At 42.8% G+C, this 26675-nt stretch overlaps 1 protein-coding gene across 1 annotated transcript in view; it reads right to left on the bottom strand.

The window, feature by feature from the left end:
• Nucleotides 1-2954: 2954 nt before the first annotated feature.
• LOC118837508 (tubulin-specific chaperone cofactor E-like protein) overlaps nt 2955-26675 on the bottom strand; it is a 135074-nt gene continuing 111353 nt past the window's right edge. The window contains exons 21-31 of the mRNA XM_036744433.1: nt 24004-24387; nt 21158-21444; nt 18476-18756; nt 14831-14941; nt 12902-13104; nt 11731-11894; nt 11257-11505; nt 5999-6161; nt 4442-4529; nt 3999-4115; nt 2955-3055 (exon numbers count right to left, since the gene is read on the bottom strand). Coding sequence (XP_036600328.1) covers nt 2955-3055; nt 3999-4115; nt 4442-4529; nt 5999-6161; nt 11257-11505; nt 11731-11894; nt 12902-13104; nt 14831-14941; nt 18476-18756; nt 21158-21444; nt 24004-24387 — 2148 coding nt within the window. The remainder of the gene's footprint in view (nt 3056-3998; nt 4116-4441; nt 4530-5998; nt 6162-11256; nt 11506-11730; nt 11895-12901; nt 13105-14830; nt 14942-18475; nt 18757-21157; nt 21445-24003; nt 24388-26675) is intronic.

Raw genomic sequence — 26675 nt, forward strand, 5'->3', positions numbered from 1 at the left:
CACCATTTAGCTACACCAGGGCTGTTTCCTTCAAGATCAGGAAGGAGTGTGTGCTGTCTCCCACCTAATAAATTCCTCTTCTGATATAAGATTGTTTCTTCAACTCCCAGCATATACCTACGAGATTTTCAACATCCAAGTGAAAGTAGGGGTCTTTTTCCTCTCATTTTCTGGTTCAGTGCCTTTGTTGTGGCATTGGCAAAGCCCTCTGCCTAAACAAGATAGCTAAGAACCCAAAACCAAAAAATCACGGAATGGGTTAGAACCCAGGGAGAGAGAGAGAGCTGCTCGCTACAGTCCCACAACATAGATTTTCAGCTCAACATGTTCTTTGAGCTGTGAGACTGGTGATTTTCACACATGGGAGAGGCCCTATTGGTCACACCTACCCCCAACTTAGCAGTGCTTAGCTTCTCAGCACTCCTAGCTACACATAAAAGCACCAAGAAGCTTAAAGGCAGAAGATATGACTTCAAAGCTTTCCTTGGGGCTAGTTTGACTTGTCTTTAACCTTGAAAGGAGAGGCTCTGCATGGATGCGTTGAACAGAGTCTGCATGTAGCTGCCAGCTACAGCAAATGTGTACAAATGCTATTTATCGGGGGAAAAGGCTGGTCAATTGTACCTCATAGTATAGCGCATCAGTGGAGGGCTAATGCTGCATGAGGATCTGCAGATAGCAATGTAGCCAAATTCAGAATTGCAGCACCTCAGAGTTGGAAGGGACCTAGAGGCTGCTGGGTCCAACCTTTACAGGACTAAGAATCCCTGTTGCATCATCACCTGACAGGTTCTTACTGGTCTTTCACTGGAAGAGCTCAGGTGATGGTGGGGAAGGGTGGAGGTGAATCCAGTGCTCTCTGAGGTCCCTCCATCCCACCCCAGGATAGCTCTGATTATAAGGAAGTTTTTCCGGACATCAAGACTAAATTGACCTCTTTATAACTTCTATCATCGTTCTGATGGCTAAGCAAAATGCAAGGGCTCCAAATGCCAACCAGAGGGAGTCCCTGGAGTTTTTTGAGTGGGGGAGTGACCTCAAAGCTGAGTCATTTCCTGGCCCACGTTAAAAGTATGTGAAAGCTCTGATCAGCCATCACCTGCCTCCTCTGCTCACACTTGCCTTTTCTCATGAAATGTATTTTGCTGACTTATTTGTGTATATGCTTATTGTCTCATCTCCATCCTTACTAGAACGGAAGTTCCTTAAGGGCAGGGAATGTTTCCTCTTTGGACTGATTGCAGAGCACCTTTATATACTTAGTAAATGCTTAGGAAATGTAGAAATGAATGAAATGCTAGAGTAGGCTAGGCTTCTTTCTTTCTGCTGAGGGTAGCACATCCTTCCATTTCCCCAGGGTTTAATCTCTCAGTCATCCTCCATTCTTCCCTTTCTTTTACTCCATTCCCAATCTGTTGCTAAGTCTTGTCAACTCTAGCCTATCTATGATGACCCTTACATTGTTCCTCTTCCCTCCTCACTGCTCATATGCTCCCCACCCTTGTTCAGGCCCTTACCACCTCTTGCCTGGACCATTTAAATTTCCTGCTTGGCTTTGTTGCCTCCAGTCTCTGCCCTTTCCAATCTACCTTACATTGTCAAACTGATGCTTCTAAAATCAGTCAGTTGCTAAATGTTTATTAAGCATCTACTATGTGCCAGGAATGGTGCTAAGTGCTGGCTTGTCACTCCTCAGCTCAAGAAGCATCTGTGACTCCCCATTGCCTTTCAACGATCAAATATAAACACCTCTGTTTGGCATTAGAAGCCCTTTACAGTCTGGCTCCAGCCTACTTATCTAGGCTTATTATACATTTCTCTCCTTCACATTCTCTGTTGCTGAATGTGATAGTCCATCTCCCATCTTGGGGTCATGTGCAGTCTGTCCCTCAAGCCTGGAATGTTCTCCATCTTTTCTCTGCCTCCTATCTACCTTCAAGGTCAGGTCAAATATCACCTCCTACATGAAGTCTACCCTCATGCCCCTAGATGTTAATGACCTTCCCTACTCCAAATTCTTTAACATCTGTATGTGAACGCCCACATGCGTGAGTGCGTGTGTGTGTGTGTGTGTGTGTGTGTGTGTGTGTGTGTGTGTGTGTGTAGTATCTCTTTAACTGTGTCTATGCTGTTTTCCTGCTATAGTTCCTTGAGGGCAGGGTCTACCTTGTTTTTGCTTTGGTTTTCCCTACACCTGGCACATAGGAGGTACTTAATGCTGCTGGACGGAATGAATCAAATCAGCGAGTAAGAAACAGTCCAGCCACCAAGGAGTGAGAATACTTGAACACAAAAGTTTATTGAAGCATAAAACACATTAAATTATTTGGTTGCTTTGTAAAAGAGGACAGAGTGGGTTTGGGGTGTTGGGAGAGAAACCCCCAGGTCTGCAAAACATAAACCCAGTGGTCAAAGCTGCCCTGGCAAGGGGAAGAGAGGAGCTTGAGAGGAGGCGAACATGACCTTCCTTTGATGGTGTACAGACCGACCACTTCCAAACACCTTACAGATTTCTTAGAGCCACACAAACTCTCCAGCTGTTCCCTCCTGACTTTTTCTTAATCCCTCTCTCTGTAAAACCATGATCTGAGCAATTGCCTGGTTTTCTGCCCTTCTCTAAATGGTGGCACGGTTTTGTTCACTTCTTTCATTTCTCCCCTCCCACACCCCCAGTGCTTCTTGTTTGGGGGAGCCAAAGTTTTTGGAGATAGCCAAGTTGAAATTTCAGGCAAGATGGATGCTCTCCATGATTAGCTTTTAGTAGCACCAGAGTGTGCTCACTCATCCAAATAGCCTGGAATTTCCCTAGCTTCAAATAGTCCATTTTGCTCCATTTTCAGCCTTGAGGGGCTGAATACTTCTGGATGGGTTTTGACTTAGGGGCACACACTTTTAATCCTACAAGGAGGTGAAGTAAGTAAATTACAGTACTTTAAATAGAAACCTTGAGTTTATTATGAGGTTGTGCCTGATTTATACACCAAATGCCATAGTGAAATCTGGGTCAGGATGAGGAGGGCGATCCAAACTTGGAGTTCGATGGAAGAATTAGAGGCTGTGAAGAGAGAGAGAATCATTAGCATAAAACAGTATCAGGATGGAGAAAACTGTCTGGAGGGAATCCTGTGGCTCAGGAGTTGCTATCTGCCACATGTAGGAAAACTTCACAACAGGAGCCACCTTCCTTATCCAGTTGGTCCTAAACAAGCAGGGAAGACTCAGAGCAACCCTGACATTGAGGACCATCTCCCTGGCAGTCCTGACTAATTCAAGTGATGCCCAGGGGAGTCTCTGTGGCTTTCTGGTGTTTGACCAGGACAACAGTTTGTTAGAGAAAGGTCATCCCCATCCTATTCTCATTCCTGCAGCACCTGGTCCAGTTTATTGGCGTAGGCATAAGGATGTTTGGTCATTAGGCTTTACCTCTCAGAGTCAGGCATGTAGGGTTCCCCAAAGTGGTTTGACACCTTATTATAAAGCCTCACCTCCAAGTGTTGGAGCTTACCACCCTACTTCCTTTCTCCTGTATTTAAGTTGTATATATATATATTTGCATTGACATTTGTGGGTACCTGTTGCTTTCTACTCCTTGATCCTGTAGAATATAAGCTCATTGAAGGCACTGGACATTTCCCTGTTGCCTTTGTATTCTTAGTGCCTAGCTCAGTACCTGGTGCATAGTGGCAACTTCAGAAAAAAAATTGAATGGAATCACTTCCATCTTATAGAAAAATAAATGGGGACCAGAATCAGAAATGGGCCTGAGAAAAACTCAACAGTTTCCATATTCTCTCCATCATCTCTGGGACAGTTAAGTTCATAGTTATGTTACTGATTTGGTTGGACTTCAAATAGGAACTACTTTTAACAAGGGTAAAATCACTTATTTAACTTTTCATTCCTCTCCCTAAAGTGATTGCCAGAAAGGTCAATGGATTGACTCCTTTTGGATCAAAGGCAGCCTGGAAGGGATCCTGTCAGTGAGGGTTAGGAGGCACCTCTGCAGCTCTTGCCATCTTCTTGCAGGGTCCCTGTCACACAACTGCACAGAGGTCCATCCACCCTGCTCGTGCAAATCTGCTCACAGCCACCATTGTCTTCACACCAGTCTAGCCCTAAAAGGAACCCATATCAACACCCAATGAGGTAATTGCAGACAGAGAATTCCATTTGGAACTTAAACTTAATGATTTAAAAGGGAGAGATGAAAAAGAAATAGCAAGTCCTTTTGTGATTGAAAACAATACAACAAAAATAGTTACTTGAGGGGAAGTTATCAACTCTTCTGAGAATGATACCCCCATCCCACCCACCCACACAATGTTAGGAAAACATTCATTGACCAAATTCATAACATGTCAATAGCACACATCCCAAAGTTAACATGAGCCTTCCAAGTGTGTTGCTTTAATAATTAATGGCATTTGGGGAACGTACATACTTTTTCTCCTAATAGGTCCCACTGAAATGATCTGTTCTTTGGGTTCTTTTGTGTAATCTGTGGCAATCCTGGAATTCTGTGGGCAGGTCTGAAAGAGAAAACACCAGGGGGCCCATCTCATCATTTCAGGCTGATCATTTATTCTTCCCCACATCCCCACCCCCAAAAGAGTCGATGGCTTCAGCCTCAAGCATAACTGTTGCTTAGATTAATTAGAACCAATGCATTCTTGATCATCGAGCTCACTGGGGGAATGGATGCTCTGTGTTGAACAGAAGTGGAGATATTTTCTGCACCAGGGTCAGATAATAAAGGGCTGCCTGTCCAGAGATGAGGGCTGGTTTGTCTCATTAGACAGTAATGTATGCAGAACTAGAGGGAAGCGTGGTTCCCATTAATCCCCTCTTAGAGTTCAGATGCATGACGAGCGTGATGATGAAGCATAGAAGGTGAGGTACCAGGTGAAAATTCTGTCAGATCTAACAAGCATGGTGGTGAGGTAAACTACCTGGCATAAGAGAGAAAAAACACCTTCCAGTCTATTACCCCCAAAGTACAAGATGAGTGTGCGGTGTGCTGAAGGATGCCAAAGGGACTTCAGCTTGTTGGTTTCATAGCTGGTTAGAATTCAGAGAGATGTGAGAGATTGTCACCATTATCATCATAGCTAGCATTTACATTGTGCTTTAAGGTTGGTGAGGCATTTTATGTATTTCTTGTCGTTTGAGCCTCACAATAACCCTAGGAGGTAGGTGCTAATAGTTTATAGATGAAGAAATTGAGGCTGAAACAATTAAGTGGCTTCCCCTGATCACACAGTTAAATATCTGAGGCAAGATTTGAATTCAGAGCACTAAGCCCAGCACTTTGTCCAGTGCGTCACCTAGCTGCCTAATCGAGATACTCTAATCCCCTCATTTTACAGATGGGGAAACTGGGTCTCAGAGAAGTTAAGTGACTTAGAGAAAGAGAGCTGGACTTGGAATCACTGGAAACCTGGTTTTATATTTTGCTTCTGACACTAGCTTTGTGACCAAGGGCAAGTTACTTAATTTTCCCGAGTCTCATTTTCCTCATCTGTAAAATGGAGTAATGGGGTAGTTATATTATAGCATCGGCTTCACAAGGCTGTTGTGAGGGTACATTGTGGCATAAATGGCAGCTGTTATTATCCAGGGCCTTGCACATAGTAGGCACTTAAGAAATGCTTTTGAATTGAACTGAATTCTCCAAAGTCTGTAGACAGTTACTAGCAGGAGTTTAGGTTTAGTCCAGGGTAGTGCTTAGAACATAATTCCTGGCTTAGACCAAGAATGGCAGCTTGTAATAGTATGTCCCCATATAGCCTCGGTGTTGAGACAGTAAAAACGAGCCTTTCCCATTGATGCTGACTCCTCACTTCCCAAAGGTGTGGAGAGGATTCTCAGTGCCGCCTTTGCCAAGTGCCACAGAGAGCTCTCTAGACCATGTGTTCTTGGCCCTCACATCCCACCATCTGGGAGAAGCTCGGCAGGGAGAGAGACGATGAAGCATTTCATTTCTCTGCCACTCACTTACAATTTTGCAGGAATATTTTTCTGAATCGCAGAGTGACACTGCACAGTGAAGGTGAACTTCATCGTAGTCCCCGATGAACTTGAAGACCGTGACGTGGAAGCGACAGGTGAGAGACACGCCATTCTCCTCAATGCCGATGGTGTTATCTTTAATATTCTGACACCTGCTCAGACAGAAAAGTGCTGTCTTTGCTTCTGGCACATGTTTTCTCCTCTGATACTTTAGACCTTCCATATTTACTTTAAAACTGCATCCCTTCCCAAAAACTACCAGGAACGACCTTGGTAAAAAAAAATGCCTTTGTAACTGAACCAATACCTTTGAGACTATTAGGACTTGGGAGTCATCCTCTCTGTTATATATTATAATAGGTATGTTTTGTTAAAGAACCAAGAACATGTTATTAATTAGTATCATAATTGCAAATAAAGATTTAAAGAGAATGAATTCTTTTCTACCTCAGTTTAAAATGATTGATTTTTAATCAACAGAAGATGATTCTCTATTTAATACATTTTTTTCAGTTAAAATTTTTTTTGGGGTCTATACCTGTCATTTCATTGGCATAGGGGCCTTCCAATGAGGAACCAGTGGCAGGCAGACTCTGATCTGCAACTTATATGCTTAGGGTAGCCTAGGACCCTGAAAAACTGTGAGGTTTGCCCAAAGTCATACAGTCACTATATGTCCAAGGTAGGATTTGAACCCAGTTCTTCTTTACTATGAGGAGAATCCTCCACCCACTCCTGGAGCTTAATTACTCTTCTATAATATCAGGTTTCCTAAGTCACTATGAGACTTCTCATCACAGAAGTCTATAATCTCTGACGAATTCCCATTGGAGGTAGCCCAAACAGCAATGGAAGACATGGTTGGTGAGTGCTGGTAGCTTGCGGCAAATTATCAAAGATGTGTGGGCAGTGGGAATGAGACAGATGGTATCATTGAGGATGTGATAAAGAAGCAGAGCAGTGGAGGAGCTCACAATCTTATCAGTGCTGGGGCTAGTTAGGGGACCTGGATTTAATTCCTTCCTGCCTCTGATGTATATTATCTGTATGGCCTTGGGCAAGTTACTTAACTCATTCTCTGGGACTTAGTTTCCTTATCTCTGGGGGGGGGGGGGTGAGGAGGTGGGGGTGGGGGTGGGGTTGGACAAAATGGCTTCTGCAATGCCCTCCAACTCCACATCTATGATTCAGTGACTCTCTGTATGACTGGAAAAGGAATTTGGATCAGTCATAAAGCAAGAGTGAAGGTGAACAGCTCAATAACCTAAGCCTTGCACTCCCAAAATATTATAAGCAAGGCCACCAGAGCATTGAGTGCATCCTCTATGGAAGGACAAGGCCATGTATCACACAGCATGAGTAAGACCAGTTAGGTTGTGATTTGTTTCTGAGGAAGGAGTGTCCATATTGATGAGATCCCAGACCCATCTAAATCAGAAGATTATGCCATAGAAAAGCCATTGATTTGAGACCTATTGCTAAGGCTTACCACATGTTATAGGGCCACTGTTGCAGGAATTCAGGGCTCATGGGATGATGGAGAACTGAAAGGGAGTTTGAAGGCCACCAGGTCCAGCCCTTCTGGACAAGGGTGAGGGTGGAGTGGAGTGGGAACAGTAAAGGGTGGTCTTGGAAATGATGCAACATGGGTTCTGCTAATCACAGCCTATGCTTCTGGCTGCTTCAGCGAGCATTCTTTAAGCCTGGCATTTGCATCCCTTAAGACAATCATCACACTATCTGAGCAGGGAGCCATGGCATCAGGGAAGTTCTTCCAAGTGGTGAAGGACTGATGCTCAATCAACAGGAGATAGAGAGTTATTTTCTCCTCCCTATGGCTTTTGCCCCCCAATCTATGGCTCAGAGATAATTGAACTGAAGTTATCTCCAGAACCTATTGTATTTACTTGCTTTTATAATTAGAAGCGAGAAGTGCTAGAGATGGGAGAAATCACTTAGTCTGATCCTCATATTTGACAAGTGAGGAAAGTGACATCCATAGAGGTTATCACTTGCCCAAGTTCATGTAACAGAGTAAACACTAGAGCAGGTCCTCTGATTCCCAGCTTGGTATTCTAACTATATTACGAAAAACCAAAGTTGCCTTTCAGGAAAATGGCCATGTGAAAATTCATGACTTATTACCAGGGAGGGGTATTATTTATGTGGGGGAGGGGAGGCGAGTTAGTGATAGAGATTCAAGAGAAGGGAAGGAAGAATAATCAATTAATTTTTTTTAAGTATAGAAGAAAACAGAAAGTCCAAAAGGGGATACAAATAGGACAGTTTTGCTACTACCATGTAAATTTAATGTATACTTAAAATGTATATAATAAAATTTCATTGTTTTATATGGAATTCTCTTTCTTTTCATTGTGTCTTGAAACGTTCATTTTGTTGATGATTATTAAATTCATCATAAAGAAAGAAAAGTAAAAAAAAAAAAACCAACCTAGAAAACATATGGAAACTAAACATTGGAAGCCCTGCTTTTTCTTTTCCTGACATTCATTTGGACTTTTTAAAGATGGCCCAGGCATCATTAAATTCTACCAGTCCATCAACCTTTCCATGAGCACCCCACCTGATCCCCATACTCCCATTGGTCAGTGCTTTCTCTTCTCAGATTATCTCAGGCCTATCTGTGTTCATACTGTATCCTCCAGTGGAACAGAGGGAAGGAACTGCTTTTTCATTTTTCTTTCTATTCCAAGCACCTAGAAGAGTACTTCGCACATGATAATGATAAAAAAGTATTTATATAGTACTTTAAAATACTTTAAAAAGGGGCAGCTAGGTGGCTCAGTGAGTAGAGCATCAGCCCTGGAGTCAGGAGGATCTGAGTTCAAATCTAGCCTCAGGCACTTGACACACTAGCAGTATGACCTTGGGCAAGTCACTTAACCCCAATTGCCTTCCCTTCTCCTCTCCAAAAAAATACTTTTAAAAAAGTATTTATATAGTACTTTAAGGTTTGCAGAGCTATATAAATGTTATCTCATTTGATGCTCACAACAACCCTAAGTAGGTGCTATTATCCCTATATTACAGATGAAGAAACTGAGGCTTAGTGAGGTCAAATGACTTGGCCAGGGTCACACAATCAATCAATCAATATTTATTAAGTACCTCCTATGTGCCAGGCACTGTGCTAAATTCTGGGGATACTAAAAGAGGCAAAAGACAGTCCCTTCCCTCGAGGAGCTCACAATCTTATCAGGGAGACAGCACGCAAACAAATTTGTACAAAACAAAACTATGTGCAGGATCAATGGGAGATAATTAACAAGAGGGAAGGTACTGAATTAAGAGGGTGTGGAAAGTGTCTGAGGAAGGTTTTGAATTAAGATCTTCCTGACCCCAAGACCTCAGTACTTAATAATTACTTGCTGAACTGAATGAAAGCATTTGCTTTTAATTAACTCAGCACCCCGAATAGCAGCAGGGTGCTTGGAAGAGCAGCTGTGGGTGGAGGAAGGAACCATGGAGCATGGAGGCAATGTGGTCTGGGCCTTAGAGAAGAAGGAGGTGATGGTGACTCCCAGCAGGAACAGGAGGAAGCCCTCTATTCAGACGGGGCGATCTGATTGTGGACATGGAGAGACACCCTCCTCTCATTTTCTGCACACAAGGGCTCTCTGTATGCCTGCCTTAGAGCAAGCAAAGAGAGCAGCCCAGAGACACCCACACATTCCAGCCATGATTGTTTACCTTGACACTAGTTAGCTCCAGATACAAAGGAAGAGGAACCACTTGTCCACTGACTTGTGAGCCTTCAAGGAAGTGCCTCTGGGGAAGTTCTATCCTATTACAGATTGTGATGCCTAACTGGGGTATTAGAGAGCAGGAGACTTGAATTAATGGGGTGGGTCCCATGCTGCTATCATCTCATTCACTGCTGGCCACATGTGACCTGACCATAGCTAACTCATGCCTGAGGACCAATGAACTGATGTTAGCGTAGAAAATCATATGAAAATCCTACTCCAAAGTTTCAATGTAGCTTGTGCAACTCTGTGGGTACTCAAAGGCTATGCCTTCAGAATACAAGGTCTTGTAGGTCTCCACCTGGCTGGAGAGATTTGGAGTATGAGCCCAGTGGCACTATCTGTCATTTGAAGACTGCCCCAGCTACATTTGGAGAAGATAGAAAGGAGAACCCGGCAGGTGGGTCAGTGATCATTTCTGTTATTGTGAAACTTGTCTATAAATGCTGAGAGTTGGGGGAAGAATACCCATGCTGAAGAAATCATGACTCTTTTGAAATAAGTATGTGAATTAGTCCCATTGCTTTCTGCAATTAATCCCATAAAGAAATCTAACCTAGGGTTCTAAGCTCTAGGTTAAGTGGAGATGCAGGATAATTTTTATTTTTTACATTCACTTCTAGTACAAAATGCAAAATACCACAGTTTCCTTAAAAAAAAAAAGACACAGAGGTAATGTCATGTGGGTTCATATGACCAGGAGCTGAGATTGTGCTCCTTTTATTTTGGGAAAGGGAAGAAAGAAGGGACTGAGAAATGCATTTTTGGCTGACACGAGGGGAAGGAGAACAACTACCTTGAAAATCCTGCCATGAGTCACAAAAGCCTAGGGCTGTAAAAGAGAAATGAGTCAGAAGTCACTTCCCTGCATCCAGGAAAGATGGTAGTTAAACCATTCCAGGAAAAATATAATGTCTCTCTACCCTTCTGAAGAATCTCTAGAAAAGATATGTCTATATATGATCTATATCTTAGTCAGCTACCCATGCCAGGGGGGTGTCACTATGTTAGCTAGCCTGCATCTCAGCTGATACAATTCATTTGTCCAGATCAGTCCTCACCAAGATGGATAATCTTAAATCGCCTTCACTAAAAGTGTAAGTCCCACTTTCCAGTCTTAGTTATCTTCTAGATTATCTAGAGATGGTCCAATCCCTGGATAGTGGTGGAAACCAAATCACTTAACCTCAGTTTTCTCATCTGTAAAATGGGATTACCGTAATACCTATTTCCTAGGGTTGTTGTGAAGATTAAATGCAGTTAATAGCTGTGCAAATCTTGGAGTGCTGTATAAATTCTAGTTGTCATCTACTACTACTACTACCACCACCACCACCACAGCCACCACCACCATCACTACTACTGTTACTGTTATATTAGGCAGCATAGGATCTCTATTTTGCTCACCTAGGAAATGACCTTGGTAAATAACACAGTAAGGACTCAAAGAGCACCCCTGAATCCCAAGAAGGCTACGTACCCTCCTTCAATGATGAAGTATCTGAGCTTATCATTGCTGTCCCGGGATGGGGTTGCGTAACATTTGTTCAGCGTCAGGATCAGGTGTGTGGAGTCCGCCCCAACAACAAAGACTCCCACGTACAGCACATCTCGAGTGGTCAACACTACCTCCCCTTGCCGGTAGGGATGCTTGTAGGACGCATTCTTGTATAGAGCCATCTTGGTGGTGAAGCTGCCTTCTTGGGTTGGGACGGTCAGGTTAATTACACTATAATGTAAGCAATTCATGAGAAGGGAAGCCACAAAGGCACTGTATTCAGTACCAGCTCTTAACCATTTTTCAAGGTGAAACCGGGAGAAGGCAACAGTTGGGTAAATGCCTAGGGAACTTATAATGAGGACATTCTTGGTCTCATAGTCTCGAGGAGACCACTGAAATTATGGTATCCCTCACACTCCTGATGGAAGGGACATAGAGCCCAAGAACCTTTACCTCAGCATCGGTCTGACAACAGAATCCAAGGAGATCTTGATATCCAGTTCATAAGCGCAAGAGAACTCCACATTGATCGTGCGGTCCCTGGTGATGATGTTGCCGGTGTTATTGGCACTCTCAATCCAGACAGTGTTTTTGTACATGATATGGGTACCATTTGACTGTGGAGCAGAGGAAGGTCAGAAATCATTAATCCCTGGAGTGAGCCTTTCAAGTTGGCAGGCCTGAAAGTGGCAGAATGGCTTCATTCCATCTGTAACTCAGAGGCCATTATAAATCAGTCTGGAGCATGTCTCAGAATGATGTCAAGCGTTTACTGGAAAAAAAATATCACAATAGATTGTGAGAGCACCCTTCATTCTCCTAACCTTGTACAGGCAGGGAGGTCCTTCCATCCACCCCCAAATTGTAACTGTGACTAACTCTCAATTGTCTATGGCAAGGAGAGGGAGCATGGGGAATCAAAATCAAGAGAGAATCTCAGTCAAAATGTTCAACTTGTACTGAATTTTCCACCAGAGCTGTTATTAAGCACCAGCAGAAACTTGTTGGAATTTCTCCTCCTCTCTCCTCTCACCTTCTGCTACGGAGCCAAAGTGGCCCTAAGGTGGACGAGAGTCATACCAATCCACAGAGTGGGCCATCAAAGCCTGAGCAGCTACCAGGTGGCTACCCTCTGTCAGCAGAGCCCTTTTTAATGGCCAACCCGGTTTGGGACAAAGAGGGAAGATGAATTCTTTGTCTGTTTGAAGGAGCGGTGGGAATCCAGGAGCTGTAACAGAGCTGAGCTGGAACTAGGCCAGGACATTTGAGAAATGCTCGCCCCCGAAGCCCAAGTTTAAAGCTGCATTTAGGCAAAGTTGGAAAAGAGGCTGAAACCCAGATACAGAAGAATGCGTCCACGGAGAATGCAAGGCAGACCAAACAAATCAAGGAAAGAAACATGAGTCAAGTTCTGTGCCATTTCAGTGCCTGCGGAGTCCGTAACACTGAAATGACTGTTTGCTTTCCTGCTTTTCATTCCTTTGGTGTCTTTGTTTCCTGCCCTGCTGTTTTCTAAGGAGGACATTTTGCAGTAGTAGCCCATTCTTAAGTTAGCTTTGGGAGGACCCTGGCTGCCACCATCATGGGGGCTTGGCCCCCCATTCTTCTTGTCCCATTTCCTCACCTGCACAATGTTCCCACAGTTCCCTTTTGTGTTGTTGATCTGAAAGGAGATGAAATCTTCCCCCTCGATGCCGGTGCATTGCCGATCATTGATCCTCACCCCCTCTCTCTCAAAGCCAAGCTGAAAAAGTTTGCACTTGGATATGGAGACCTCCATCTGAGCAGCCTTACAAGTTACCTCGGCATCGATGATGTCATGTGAGTCTGTGGGAAACAAGGGTTTGTGAAAGAAAAGTCCCTGGGAAGGATTTCTGCTGTGTGAGAATAGAGCGTGATGAGGAAACAGAGGTAAAGAAGACAGCTGGAAACTCGGATCCTCCAGAGGCTGGTGGCATTCATTCCAAGCCTAGTGCATCTCTGGCCGTTCTTCGGTCTGAATGCACTCTCTAATTTATTTGAAAGCAATGTTAAGCTGCACAGACACTTATACCTTGAGGGAACAAACGGCAATGCCTTTAAGAAGTGAAAAACTGGCAACCTTCCTATTTTTCTCTTTCTGATAAACATCCCTGACAGTCTTCCTCCTTGGGGTAGGCTGCCCTTGTGGGCACTGTGTATCACACCCTGCTTGCTGTGACTCTTCCCAAGGCCAACTGATTGCTTTGTTGGCAGTGGTAACAGGAGCTCACTTAAACTTCCAGTGTGAGAAAAGCCTGGTTGGCAGGACCCTCCCCCCCAAATAAAAACAAACAAACCGAACAAAACCCAAACAAACAAACAAAAACCAAACCCTGGATCACCTGGTGTGTGTATGTGCGAGAGAAATTTCATTTGTTTTGTGAGTTGGTAATACAAATGCATCGTTGTACCAATTGGCATTTTATCCAAGTATACAAGCCTGTATTAATGGGCATCATGGAAAAAGACAGAGAGGTCTCTTTTAGCAAAGACCCAGCTCCTGAACTGCCTCTATCATCCCCTCCCATGGCGCCTTTGAATCAATTAGGTTTCCATCCTCTAATGTTAAATTTAGCACATTTTTTAGTCCAGTCGGAAAGCAAAGGTCAACCTGCAGATCAGTGGATCCAGCTACACACTGTGTTTTCCCTGAAGAAAAGTTTGTGGTGCTGGGAAGCAATGGAAAATAGAAGCAGAGAGGGCCTGCCATAAGTCCACGATTGTCTGGGAGAGATCAGACGGCAAATCATTTCTTTGCTCCCTTAAGGGGAATACAAGTATGAACATACCTATATAGTCTCAGATATTTGTTCTTGGTTTCAGAAATTTCTGTTGGGTCTTCAGGGCTGCAGAGTTCGGAATGGGAGATAAAAATCTCTAAGCTCAAACAGGTCTAATGAATGCACTGGAAACTTCTGCCTACTAACTTCTTTTTGTTTCTCAGTTTTGAAACATCTTTACTTTCCTGTGCAGCAAAATCTTAGATCGATTCTGATGTCTCTCCGATTGAAAATAGCCCTAGATGGAATGGTTGATTCTCTGCATGCACAGATTTGTCTAACCTGTTCTAATTTACCCAAGAGAAGGGTTTAGATGTGTGGAGATGAATGTGAACCTCTTCTAAAGTGTTTGGACACCCTCCATGCTCTGCCTAAATGGTTGTAATGGCTCAGTAAGTTGGCTTTTAACTCTAGATTCTTATCTATAATAACTGGCAAGTTTATAGTACTTTAAAGTTTGCAAATCTCATTTGACCCTCAGGATAAGTGTGTGAGGTCAGTACTGTGGGTGTTATTATTATTTTTAAGCCACATGTTGCAGGTGAGGAAAGGCTCAGAGAGGGTGACTTCTCTCTAATCACAAAGCTACGAAGTGCCAAAGGTGGTATTTGAAGCAGGCCTTCCTGACTCCAAGTCCAGTACTCTGATCATTAAGGATCCTGCCTCTTGAAGGTTTCTTTCCTTACACTGTTATTATTTTTTTTCATGTTGCGCTTTTCTGGGTGGGATGATTGATCGAATTTGTCACTCACTGTTTCCATAGGGCGGGGGTTCAATGCAACCACACAGTTCTCCACCGTTATCTAGCTCACAGGTACGGTTGGGACAGTCGGCCCCCACACAGGGATCTTCAACCACTCCTGCTAAAAGGGAAAACAAAACAAGAACACACAGAACTTTATTTTCACACCAAATAACAGTTATTTTTGGCTCCTAACTGGACTTGGCATCTACTGTTCCTATGCTTCTTGGAAAGGTGCAGGTTCCAAGGTAATAAGAGCAAGTCAATAGACTCTGGTAGCAATGGAGGAAATCAGCTGCCTGGTCACTCCCATCATGGTCTGAAGGTGGGATTTCACTGAAGGCAGAGATGACCCTTCGACCCTCTTGGGACAGTTAGATGGAACCACAGGGATGATAGAGACACTTTGAGATCAGTCATCAAGGTTTGGAGACCTCCTCCTCTACCTCTTTCCATTGTCTAAAAATGAAACCAAACAAATAGAAAACGCTTACGCGAATTCATTAGACCAATGATGCTATTTCATTAATAAGAGAGACTGTTAGATCATGAGCTCCTCAGGGGTAGGGACTATCTTTTGCCTTTCTTCATATCTCCAGTGCTTAGCACTGTGGCTGGCACATAGTAGGTGCTTAATAAATGCCTGTTGACTGACACTGGCTGTCAGTAAATCATCAGTCTATGCAAGAATACAAACCATTGAATTTTGGTCACACTATAATCATTAATGCTTCAAGGCACCATCCCATAATCCACTTGGAGCACATCCTGAATTAAATTAGCTCTCTATCTCCAAATGGAGCTACATTTAGCTGATAAGAGCATCTCCTGTTTTCAAAAACTTCCAGAGAGGCCTCTCCACAATGGCTCATGGTGTACCCCTTTCCAACATATAGCAGCAGGCGCTGACGTTTAGCCCTGATATTCTGTGATTCTATGATCTAGAAAGATGATTTGGCATATGATGATTAGAACCTGCTGTTAAAGTGCCTACAATAACTGATTCAATCCCACTATGAACCAGTTGCAGAGAGGGAACCTTTGCTTTGTCATAGTCACGGATCCTACCTCTGCTGTCAGTCAGTCACATGCCAATTGTAAACTCCTGATCACAGGGAGAATTAAGTTAGAACATTTGATCCTTCCTTATAATAAAAATAACCTCCCCATGATGTTGCTAGTCCCTCAAATTGTCATCTTGTCTTTATTCCCTTCCACTACCAAGCTTTTAGAAAGAGTAGTCTATACACGCTATAGAAACGTCCTCCTCAACTCCTTAGAGACTGACTTCTGTCTCAGCTGCTCTACTAAAACAGGTTTCTCCAAGGTCACTAATGATCTCCTTAGTGCCAAATCCAACAACTTTTGTTTTGTTTTTAATTCAATTTTATTTTATTTTCAGGTCCAACTTCTCCCCCTGCCCCCATTCCTTCCTCCCCACAACCATGAGAAAGCAAGAAAAACAAAACTTATAAGAAACATACAGTTGAGCAAAAATAAAATTACTGCATTTGACCCTCTGCTTTGTAACCTTTCTGTGGCATCCAACACCATAGATCAGTCCCTCCTTTTTTTGGTCAACTTTGCCTCTGTTGGCATCTATGACATTCAATATTCTCTTACTATTTTCACCATTCCTTGCCTTTTTTTGCAGGCTCCTTAACCTTACCCCATCCCTCATTTTCCTACATTTTCTTTTCTTGGGAAGAGAAGATAATGGGTTTGGGCAGGAAAGGGGCCTGGAAGACTATTTCCACTGTGTACTGGATGAATTCAGGGAAGAAGACAGTCCCAGGAGGACCAGGAGGTAGACAAAGCTTACCCTTAGAACCAGATTTAAGGGACCATAGGTTAAATTTACACACACACACACACACACACACACACACTGGTAGGGAGACAGCTAAAGAGTAATTGCAGATACTTCCCAGGAGTTGCCCTATGAGTGCTGGATTTACAGGTGACAAACACTGAAAGTTGTGGCTTCTCTCTCTCTCTCTGTGTCCCTGGCCAAATAAGCATCTAGTTAATATGTCAATGTCTCATTGCAGAGAATCCCTTCTTGGAAATTGGAAGAGTATCCTTCCAGGAGAGGGATCAAGCATCTCTTTTAGGAGATGGAATAGAGAGCCTTAGAAGATGGAATAGAGACTAGGGGAGAAAAGACGGCCCCAGATCTGTGATGATACACCTCACTTACTCAGTCTAGACCCAGATGGCTCAGTTAATCTTTTCCTTTGATCCTCATTATGGATGTGTAGGTCTTTTATGCATATGCCCAATGTGGGCACAGAACAGGCATTTAGTAAATATATGTTGACTGATTTATACAGTGTGAGAATGATCAATCAAAGGGCATAATAAAGTATATAGTCAGCAGCACATATACAAAAAACAGCCTATTTAGAAGTGAGCTGGTTCATCTGCCAGTTGGCAAACATTACCTGCCCATGTGCAGAGGGTAGCTTGACTTGGATGTAAAAAGCAACAAGATTCATTAAAAACAAAACAAACATACAACACAAGCTCATTGAGTATAAAACAAGTAAAATTTTAAAAGCCACTTCTATTGACTTAGCATAGTGAGTCACAAAAATTGAAGCTAAGAAACAAAATGCTTTCACTAAATTCCAACAACAGAGAGAACTGTGGTTATTAACTTGTTTATAGACTGTTTTTGAACTCATTGAAGGCACATTCTTCATTAACTTCATTGTTTTCTAAGCCCCAAGTCATAGTTTTTCCTGCGTGTGACCTGATTGCTAATTTTCAGATTTGTCATTCCCCAAATGGGCCAGATTGTAAGCATGGTATATGTGGTGTCCTGAGCCAAGCTGTTTTTTGCACTTGAGTACATGCATGTACATGTAAGCACACACATATTCATACACATGCTTATCTTTATATGATATTTGACTTATACTAAGTGAAAATATGACCAAATGCTCACATAGAAGCAAGGCACTCATGTCATTTTTACTATACTACTACACATAAAGGAACACAGTATTCTCTCTACATATCTATATAATGTATAGATCGATCTCTCCCTCTCCCTCTCTCTTTTTCTCTCTCTGTCTCTGTCTCTTTCTTTCTGTCTCTCTGTCTTGTATTTCTCTGTGTCTGTGTGTCTGTCTCTCTCCTAACTTACTTTCATGAATCCAACTGTAACCTAACAGGTTCTTATAAACCCATGTCTCCTGTCAGCTCCTCAGGCAGGACATGTCTAGCTATGTCTTTGAGTGATCTGCCTGTCACTCTCCATATCCGCTTTCCTTTCTGTTCTCTGCCCAGAAGCTTTTCCCAGTATAAAGGACATCCACAACTCAAGTCTGCAGCTGAAATCCATCAGCATCATTACCCTAGGCTTTTCAATTTTATCGGCTGCCAAACTGTCTGCTCTGAGCTGGAGAACCTCACCTTCCAAAGGTTGCTTTCCAATTACTTTCTCTGGACTTGAGCTATGAGCGAGTGAAATTTCACTAATGCCTTTCCCCTCAAGTCTCTGCTGTGGTCCATGGCCAAGTGACCCTCTGAGCAAGGTTTGTTACCCTATATGGAGAGCACTATCCATCCCTAGGCAATGCCACATCTCTTAAAGCCCATCCATTTAACTCAGGAAGCCTCCATAGACAGAGATAAAAAGGACTCTTACAGCAATTCTCCTTCTCGATCCACTCAGTGCTGAGGATGCCGAAGGAGCGGCAGGCCTCTCCATAGGCAGCCAGGGAGCCACACAGCTGGAACTTCTTGTGGTTATAACAGCCATCTAAGAAGCAGGACTCATAGAAGGGAAGGGGGTCCAGCAGCCCATAGCAGGGCTGGAAAAAACCCTTCATGTCTGTGAGTTTTAGGCAGTAGCCATCACCTTGCATCTTCTGGATATGTACATTGTCACAGGTGGATGCATACTGGGAATATTGAAGTTCATTACAGCTGGGAGGAAAAGAGATTTTGTCAGTTTAATTGATACAAAAGAAAATGGCTAGGGACGCTGGGAAACCATTGGTTTAAATTCAGTTCCTTCAATGAAAGACAAAGGTGGATCTGTGTGTCACTATAAGGTAACTCGTGCAGATGAGTCATCCTCTCGTTAACTATCTGGGTGTCCTTGGTCAAGTCACAACCTCTCTGAGCTTTGGTTTTCTCCATCAGCAAGATGGGATACTCTCTATTCCTTCCTCCCTCACTGGAATATTTTAAGATAAAGGTGAAATAACAGAGTTGAAAATAAGTGTTATATCAAGGAAAGGTATTGTTATCATTCTGAGATGCTAATTATCATAGATTTTGAGTTGGAAGAGACTGCAGAGAGCAGTACAATGGAAGAAAGTGATGCCCAAGTCACCAGGTAACTTCACTAAGTTTACACAGGTAGTAAGTGGCAGAGGTGGATTTGAACTCCGGTCCTCTAACTCCAGATGCAGAATTCTGTCCATGGCACCATGCTCTCTGCCTCTCCACTGATGGAATCAGAGGCTCCAAAGCAAGCCCTAGGAGGCTTCAGATCTGTCTCCCTTCAGTATCTGCCCACCACTTACATTTCTATAGTGTTTTCTCTATTCACAAAGTGGTCTTACACACATCATCCCATTTGATACTCACTGTAACCCTGAAAGGTAAGCAGGGAAGGTATTATTCATCTCACTCTACAAATGGGGAAACGGGCACAAGGAGGTTAAGTCACTTAACCGGTATCGCATGGGTATAAGTAGTAAAGAAGGAATTAGAACCCAATTCTTCCGATTCTAGCCTAGGGCTCTTTTCACCACAGCTTGCTGTTCCTCCAATAGCTAGGCTAGCAGTGTGGCTCTGGGCAAGTCACTAAACTTCTCTGGCCCTCGGATTCCTCATTGGTAAACTGAGGCAGTCACACTAGATGATCTCAAAGGTCTTTCTTTAACTCATGGATTCTATGCATCTGTGATTCATGAGAAAGTCTATTCTACCTATCTGGTTCAGTTTGGGGATATGGAAAGCCCAGAGGAAATTCATAGGGTCTTTTCTACTCTTGGGTGGACTGATTGCTGACATCTTAGAGGATGAGGAAGAATGAGTGAGGGACTCAAGATAAGGCTGTAAGGCTAAATAAATATTAAGAATGGGAAGCTTAGCTGTTGAAATGCGAAAGGAGATAGTGTTTTTAGCCGCCCAGAGGGCTTTTGGACTGAAAAGCTCTTTTGCAGTAAGAGATGGTTTTTGCTCATTTTTCTTTTAGCCAGAGCCAGAATTGTCCCCTACCTAAAAGTGCCCTCTTTTCTGGCTTGGTGCTACAGGGCACAAACATACCAGCTCAATCCAACAAACCTTTGCTGGGTGCCTGCCAGCTCCTCCCTCATGTGGGCCATTCCAGGAGCCTCTGCCTTGCCCATTCAGGTCATCAAAAACAATGGTGGTTATGACTGACATTTATACAGCACTTCCAGGTTTTCAGAGCATTTTATATGCATTGTCTCATTGGATCTCACAACTCTAAGGCAAGTATTACAAGCAACATTAGCTTCCACATGCAGCTCAGAGAGGATACGGGCCTTGCAGAAGGTCATAGTCAGTAAATGTCAGAGGCAGGATCTGAATCCAGGACTTGCTGACTCAAAATCCTGTATTCTATCTATTACTCCCCATTGCCTCACTAAACAAACAAAACTAGAGAAATCTTGGTCAGCTCTTGGTAGAAGAATAATGCACTTTGGAAGTTATGGTGCAACATAATATCAGTGCCTTGAGGCCAGGGTATATATTTCATTTTTATTTTCTTTGTGTCTTCAGGGCCTAGCTAACACTAATAATAGGTAACATTTATATAGCCTTTACATATATATATATATATATATATATATATATATATATATATGTGTGTGTGTGTGTGTGTGTGTGTGTGTGTGTGTGTGTGTGTGTGCCAGGGACTGGGCTAAGTGCTTTATAATTATTATCTCACTGAACTCTCAAAAAAACTCTGGGAGGTATTATTCTTCCACTATTATTACTGTCTCTGTTTTACAGATGAGGAACTGAGGCAGACAGACGTTAAGTGACTTTCCCAGGGTCATATAACGAGTAAGTGTCTGAGGCTGGCTTTGAACTCAGGTCTTCCTGACTCTAGGCCTGATGCTTCTATCCACCGAGCCACTAGCTGCACAGTGTCACCAACATCATAGGTGCCTTTATAAATGTTGGATTGGGTGGAATATTCCTTCTTCTAGGCCCTATTATTGAGCTGCCCAATGCGCTGAATGGCCTTGGCTAAAGCATCCCTTCTTCATGTGACAGGATTAGACCCACGGATTCCACAAAGCTGTAATTGTCTGAGTGTGGTATCCTTCCAGGTTGCCCTCACCTCTTCTGCATACCATTGGTTTTCCAGCTTTGGGCCAACACCACACTGCTCACCACCGGCTTTCCCCGCAGGGTCACATAGTCGTCGGTCAGGTCCCCGTTGAAGTTGCCGCAGAGGCCGCAGACTTTGTTCTGCAGCCTTTCACTGATGCTGATCTTGATGACGTTGAAACCATTATAATAAATCTGGATGTCTGGGCTAGTGTCAATCACCAGGAAGCCCTCACTGCTGTAAATTTTGGTTGCCAATCCTGTTATAAATGGCACGTTCACCTGGGTCCCATTCACCTAATTGGGGAGGAAAAAACAAGAAAGAAACTCACTGAGAACTGGGGGTAGGAGGTGGGGAAGGGGATCACCCTTTTGATTCCTGTTGTTTCTGGTTACCTAATGGTGGCAGAAATATGGTGGTGAATAGTAGTGGAGACAGAGAGAGAAAAAGTGCATGGAAAAACACAATGAACAACTGGGTTTTGTGTTAGTTTCACCAGCAAAAGCCAATTACTGAAAAATGAAATCCCAGCTCTACATTAAGGGAGAGCCAAACACAACTAAAATGAAACTGGGTATCATTGCTATGTTTATTGTTTTCTTGTGTATAATGCTCAAACTGAAATTCCCCCCAGAGATCAAAGAGCCACACAGTATTTCCTACATTCGTCATTCTCTTGTTTATAATATTCTCTTTCCTTAGCCCTTGGGAAACAGCATAACAAGGTTTTACTGTACTTACAAAATAAATTGTTTTCCTGGGTTGTTAGTAACACTTTAGAGCCTTAACAGCAAAAGGATTTTTTAAAAAACTGATTTTTTTCTCCGTTTTTGGTTGGCTTGGGGTGTTCCATTCAACACAGTATGTGATTTAATCACCATTGTCAGTTTTGTTCTCTTAGATAATCAGTTTTCCTCTCTAGCTCGCGTACACCGGACCAACATGTTTATGTTGACATTGATCAGAGAACAGAGGGAAGGGGCTCTGTGACTGGCAATAAAATTAAAAACGAACACTGAAATTCTGACTGTTCCTATCAGGCTCTTGCAAAATACTGACAGTGTAAAAAGCCTCGTGTTTGATTGTGACCTATTTGATGATTCTTAAAATCAAGATGCATTCAACGCCTGACTATCTGTGCCAATAGAGGAAAGCAGCCATGCACAATAAACTATAATTCCCAAATCGTTTATGTTTGGCTTTGAAATGTAGACCCGGGAACATACAAACACACTCTAATCTTCTCTTTGCTCAGCTTTCTCCCTCCACCAGCTCAGCTTGACTATCAAGATTTGACTGAGGGAAGCTTGAGGTTTCTGGGGATAATTCAGCAAAACAGATCATGCAATTGAAGCTAATTGAGAATTAGACCTGGCGGGAGTCCAAAATCCTAAAGCAGTTTGTTTTAGAGGATCGAAATTTGTTTATGTACTTAAAGACCTAACTAAGCCTTCAACAAATTCAAACAGTAGGTCTAAGAAATCTACACTGGTTTGTTTCTTGTTTCAGTGCATTTGATTTGATTTTTATGGAGATCCCTAGTAGTGGGTATTTTATTTATTTATTTTTAAAAATTCTTTGTTTCTTTATGAAAGTACATTTTTGCTTTGGTTTTTTAGTTAGATATATGCTTTTTCTGAATGGATCTTCTTGCTTAGGGGAACAATCGTGGTGGACAGAAGAAAAAGGAAGGGAAGGCAATGGGACACAGGTCAGACCAATGCTAATTTTGAAGACTCATACAAATGTTCACAGGCTAGAAGATTTTGTGAAATGAATCTATTGTACCAAGTGGTTTGTCTACTGTTCTTTAAACTAGAACTTTCTACTAATCAGCCCTTGGTACATATACAGTACATTGATAACTGATGGTCACAAGGATTACCTGGAAGTATGATAAGTTCCTTAAGAGCCTTCTGAGACATCAGAGATAAACTCAGCTATGTCATTTATAATTTAAGAAGGAGGACTAGTAAGATTAGGACTAGTAAGACTAGTAAGAAGAAGACTAGTAAGATTAGGAAAAGGCCAGATTGTGAAGGGTTTTAAATGCCAAACAGATTTTACATTTGATCCTGGAGAGAATAGAGAGTCACTAGAGTTTATTGAGTAAGGGAGTGATGTGGTCAGGCTTGCACTTTAGGAAAATTATTCTGGCAGCTGAGTAGAGGATGGAATGGAGTGGGTCAGTGAGACTTGAGGAAGGGAAACCAACCAGAAGTAAGGTGATGAAGGCCTGCACCAGGACAGTGACTGCATGAATGGAGAGGAAATGCGTATGAGAAATGTCATGAAGATAAAAAAATAATACAACTCCAGCAGATTGGATTGATGGAGTATGTGTAAAAGTGGAGGCATGGTTTGACAACAAGGTTGTGAGCCTGTGTGCGTGGGAAAGTGGCCATGCCTTTCACAGTAATAGAGAATCTTGGGAGAGGGATAGTTTAGGGGAAAAGATGCTGTTTCGTACATGGCTGAGTTGGAGATGCCTATGGGACATCCAGTTCAAAATTTCTAAAAAGCAGTAATTCAGGTGCTCAGGAGGGCTGGTCTTGTGGTCAGGCTGCCTTTGATGCATGTATGTATGTCTGACAGCGGGTAAATCTTAGTGATCTAGCCATTCTCTTAGACTTATAAGTCAAGATGACCTGCTAATGTGCGTCTTTGTGTCTGCAATTCTCTACATGAATGAAATCATGTAGCAATGCCCTTTTAATTTAAATATCTGACTAATCAGAACACTACATTCCTTAGTCCTGCCAGATAAAGTATACGGTTAAACATGTGTCTTCTTATGAGAGGATTGTTGGGAAAGCAGATCTCACACGTGAAAGCTCTGGCAGTCAGTATGGTACCTTGACAGTATTCCTGTCATTGATGAGGATCTGTTCTTCATTAATGTAGAAATAGACAGGAGAGATGATGGTGAGGTTGGGGGAGGACCACTTGTCAAAGTTGATGATGAGCTGAAATGAGATATCAGGTAATTTCTGGCAGATGGTAGAGAGGACAAAGGCGCAGTTGGCTGGGAAGCGGAGGAAGGCGCCATCAAAGGTGCGAAAGACACCACCACCTGCAGCCAGGCAGTAGGAGGTCTTCGTGCTAAAGCATCCCCGGACTCCGTTCCGGAGGGCACATTCTTCATCTGACTTGCACTGTCGAGGGTCACATTGGATGAGATTTCGCCTGAAACAGCGGCATCGGCGGGTACAGTCGCTGTTCCAGAACAGCTGCTTGGGCTGGAAGAGAGAGGAAGATAAGGATAAACTGGGGCTTCAGCTGGCTGGCATTGGGAACGTCAAAATCCTGCTCTACTGGTCATTTTGCCAGTCTGAGCCAGACTATTTTAACTAAGCTGGGACTTGGAACATAGGGAATAAGGAGGAGCTATGGTGAGGAAAGAAAGAGTGACTTCTTGGAAATCATATATTATGAAGTACAAACAGATTGGAGGCAAAGTCTATGATGTTGAGCATGCCTTTCTTTTTTTTTGAGCCAAGAATTCAGGCATTCTTTGTAGCTCTACTTGTCAGACAATCAATAAGCATTTTTTTTAAAGTGCTCACCGTGTGCTCGGCATCATGCCAAGCACTGGGAATACCTAATAATAATGACGTTAATAATAAAAAGCAAAAAAATGAAGTCCTTGCCTCCAAGGAGCTCATATTCTAATGGGGGAAAAAAACACATGAACAATAATGTACATACACAATATGTACAGTATAAGTGGGAAGTGATCTCAGGGGGAAGGCATTGGCCGTGACGGGAAGGCTGTTGGAGGTGGGAATAGATTGGGAAAGTCTTCCTGCAGAAGGTGGGATTTGAGCTGAATCTGGGAGAATTCACGGAAGCCAGGAAGTAGAGCTGGTGAGAGAGAGCGAGAGAGCATTCCAAGCATGGGGGACAGCCAGCAAAAAGGCAGAGAGTTGGGAGATGGAATGTGTCCAGCATTACAACCAACCTGAATCCACAATTGTCACAAAAGCCGACTGACTGAACAGGGCAAACATTTGTATTGAGACCTTTTGCGAAGAACAGCTTCTGATAACATCTGGTCTTTCCCCCAGGACTAAACCTGAATTGGTCCCAGACAGATGGGTGTCTGTTCTATTCTTAAAGATGCCAAGGAAAGCAATGCCATTATTTGGACTCCCAGGAAAACTGGAAGTTCTTTCTTGGGTCCAACCAAAATGCCTCCACCTTCAAAGAAGACAGATTCATCCTCTCTTACCCTCTAGGGACTTAGAGAGAACTTCTGACTTCACTCATCTGGAGAATAACCTTTTACCTCTGTTAAGGAGAGTAACTCAAAACAATCCACCCAACCTCTCCAAAATCATCTTACAAACCCCCATATGGAAATTTAAATGGATAATTCAATAATGAACCAATACATGCACTTTTATATAGGATCTAAGAGTTCATGAGGGCTGCTGAAAAGTAGTTATCTCTGCCTAGCCTAGAATAGGTAAGTAGAAAATCTCATCTCATGTGATGCTCTGCAACTCGGCAGGCGCTCAATAAATATTAAATCAAATTGACCCCAAAGCAGTTCCACCAAGGAGAGACGTCTGAAGGCTAAGAAGATATCCCTCTTCGGCCATTTCACAGTTCTCTGCTTAAACCAGTGTCCTTTTCAAAGCCCTGGATGCTAGGCGACTGATGCTCCTTAAATACAGAGATAGACAGATGACTGAAAAGATCTTTTAGGGAATTTGTTTACAACTCAAGACACTCCATGTTGATCTTTTTATCCACCAAGAGGGAGTGGTTCCCGGAACCACCTCTCCTCTCTCTCCAGTGCTATAAAATATTCTGGGTGCTGGCAACCTCACAAATCGACTTCATTTCTCTTATCAGATTTATGGAATAATTGAGTGGATGGTCTGGCTTCTCTCTGATAAGAAGTTAGACATTACATTGGTGGAAGGAGAAAAATTACCTCACTTGGGTGGATAGGATCAAGGGTAAATAACTCATCCTGCAGGAGAGCTTGATCATAAAACTAGCCTCACAGTAAAGTGACTGGCCCTGATATAGCTCTCTTTGCCCTAATTAGACATGACAAGGACAGCCAGTAGATTACACTAAGAGCTAATGGCCTGAAATGTTTTTAGCCTGCGTGTGTATTGTGTGTGTGCCTGCATGCACATGTGTAGTTTGTAAGCAACTTCCCACGTGTATTTGGATTATGAAAGTAAATGTGGATTATTTAGGTTATTGAAGTTTCTATGAATTGGCCATCCTCCGGAGTTAGCAGCTTTGGAAAATCACAAACTTTCTCTAGTGACGATTGATAAAATAATGATGACATTATTATTAACTATCATCATAGAGGTATCTGAGATATAGCAGAAAAGAATAGGATGTGGAGCCCTAAGACTTGGGTTTGAAATACCCAGTGACTAGTCCTGTGACCTTGGGAAAGTCATTTAACTTTTATGAACCTTCATTCAGTCATCTGCAAAATAAGAGTAATCCTGTCACTACCTACCTCATTGGGTTTTAATGAGCATGAAATGAAATA

The sequence above is a fragment of the Trichosurus vulpecula genome, chromosome 2, assembly GCF_011100635.1.
Source record: "Trichosurus vulpecula isolate mTriVul1 chromosome 2, mTriVul1.pri, whole genome shotgun sequence".
In the NCBI taxonomy this organism is placed as follows: domain Eukaryota; kingdom Metazoa; phylum Chordata; class Mammalia; order Diprotodontia; family Phalangeridae; genus Trichosurus; species Trichosurus vulpecula.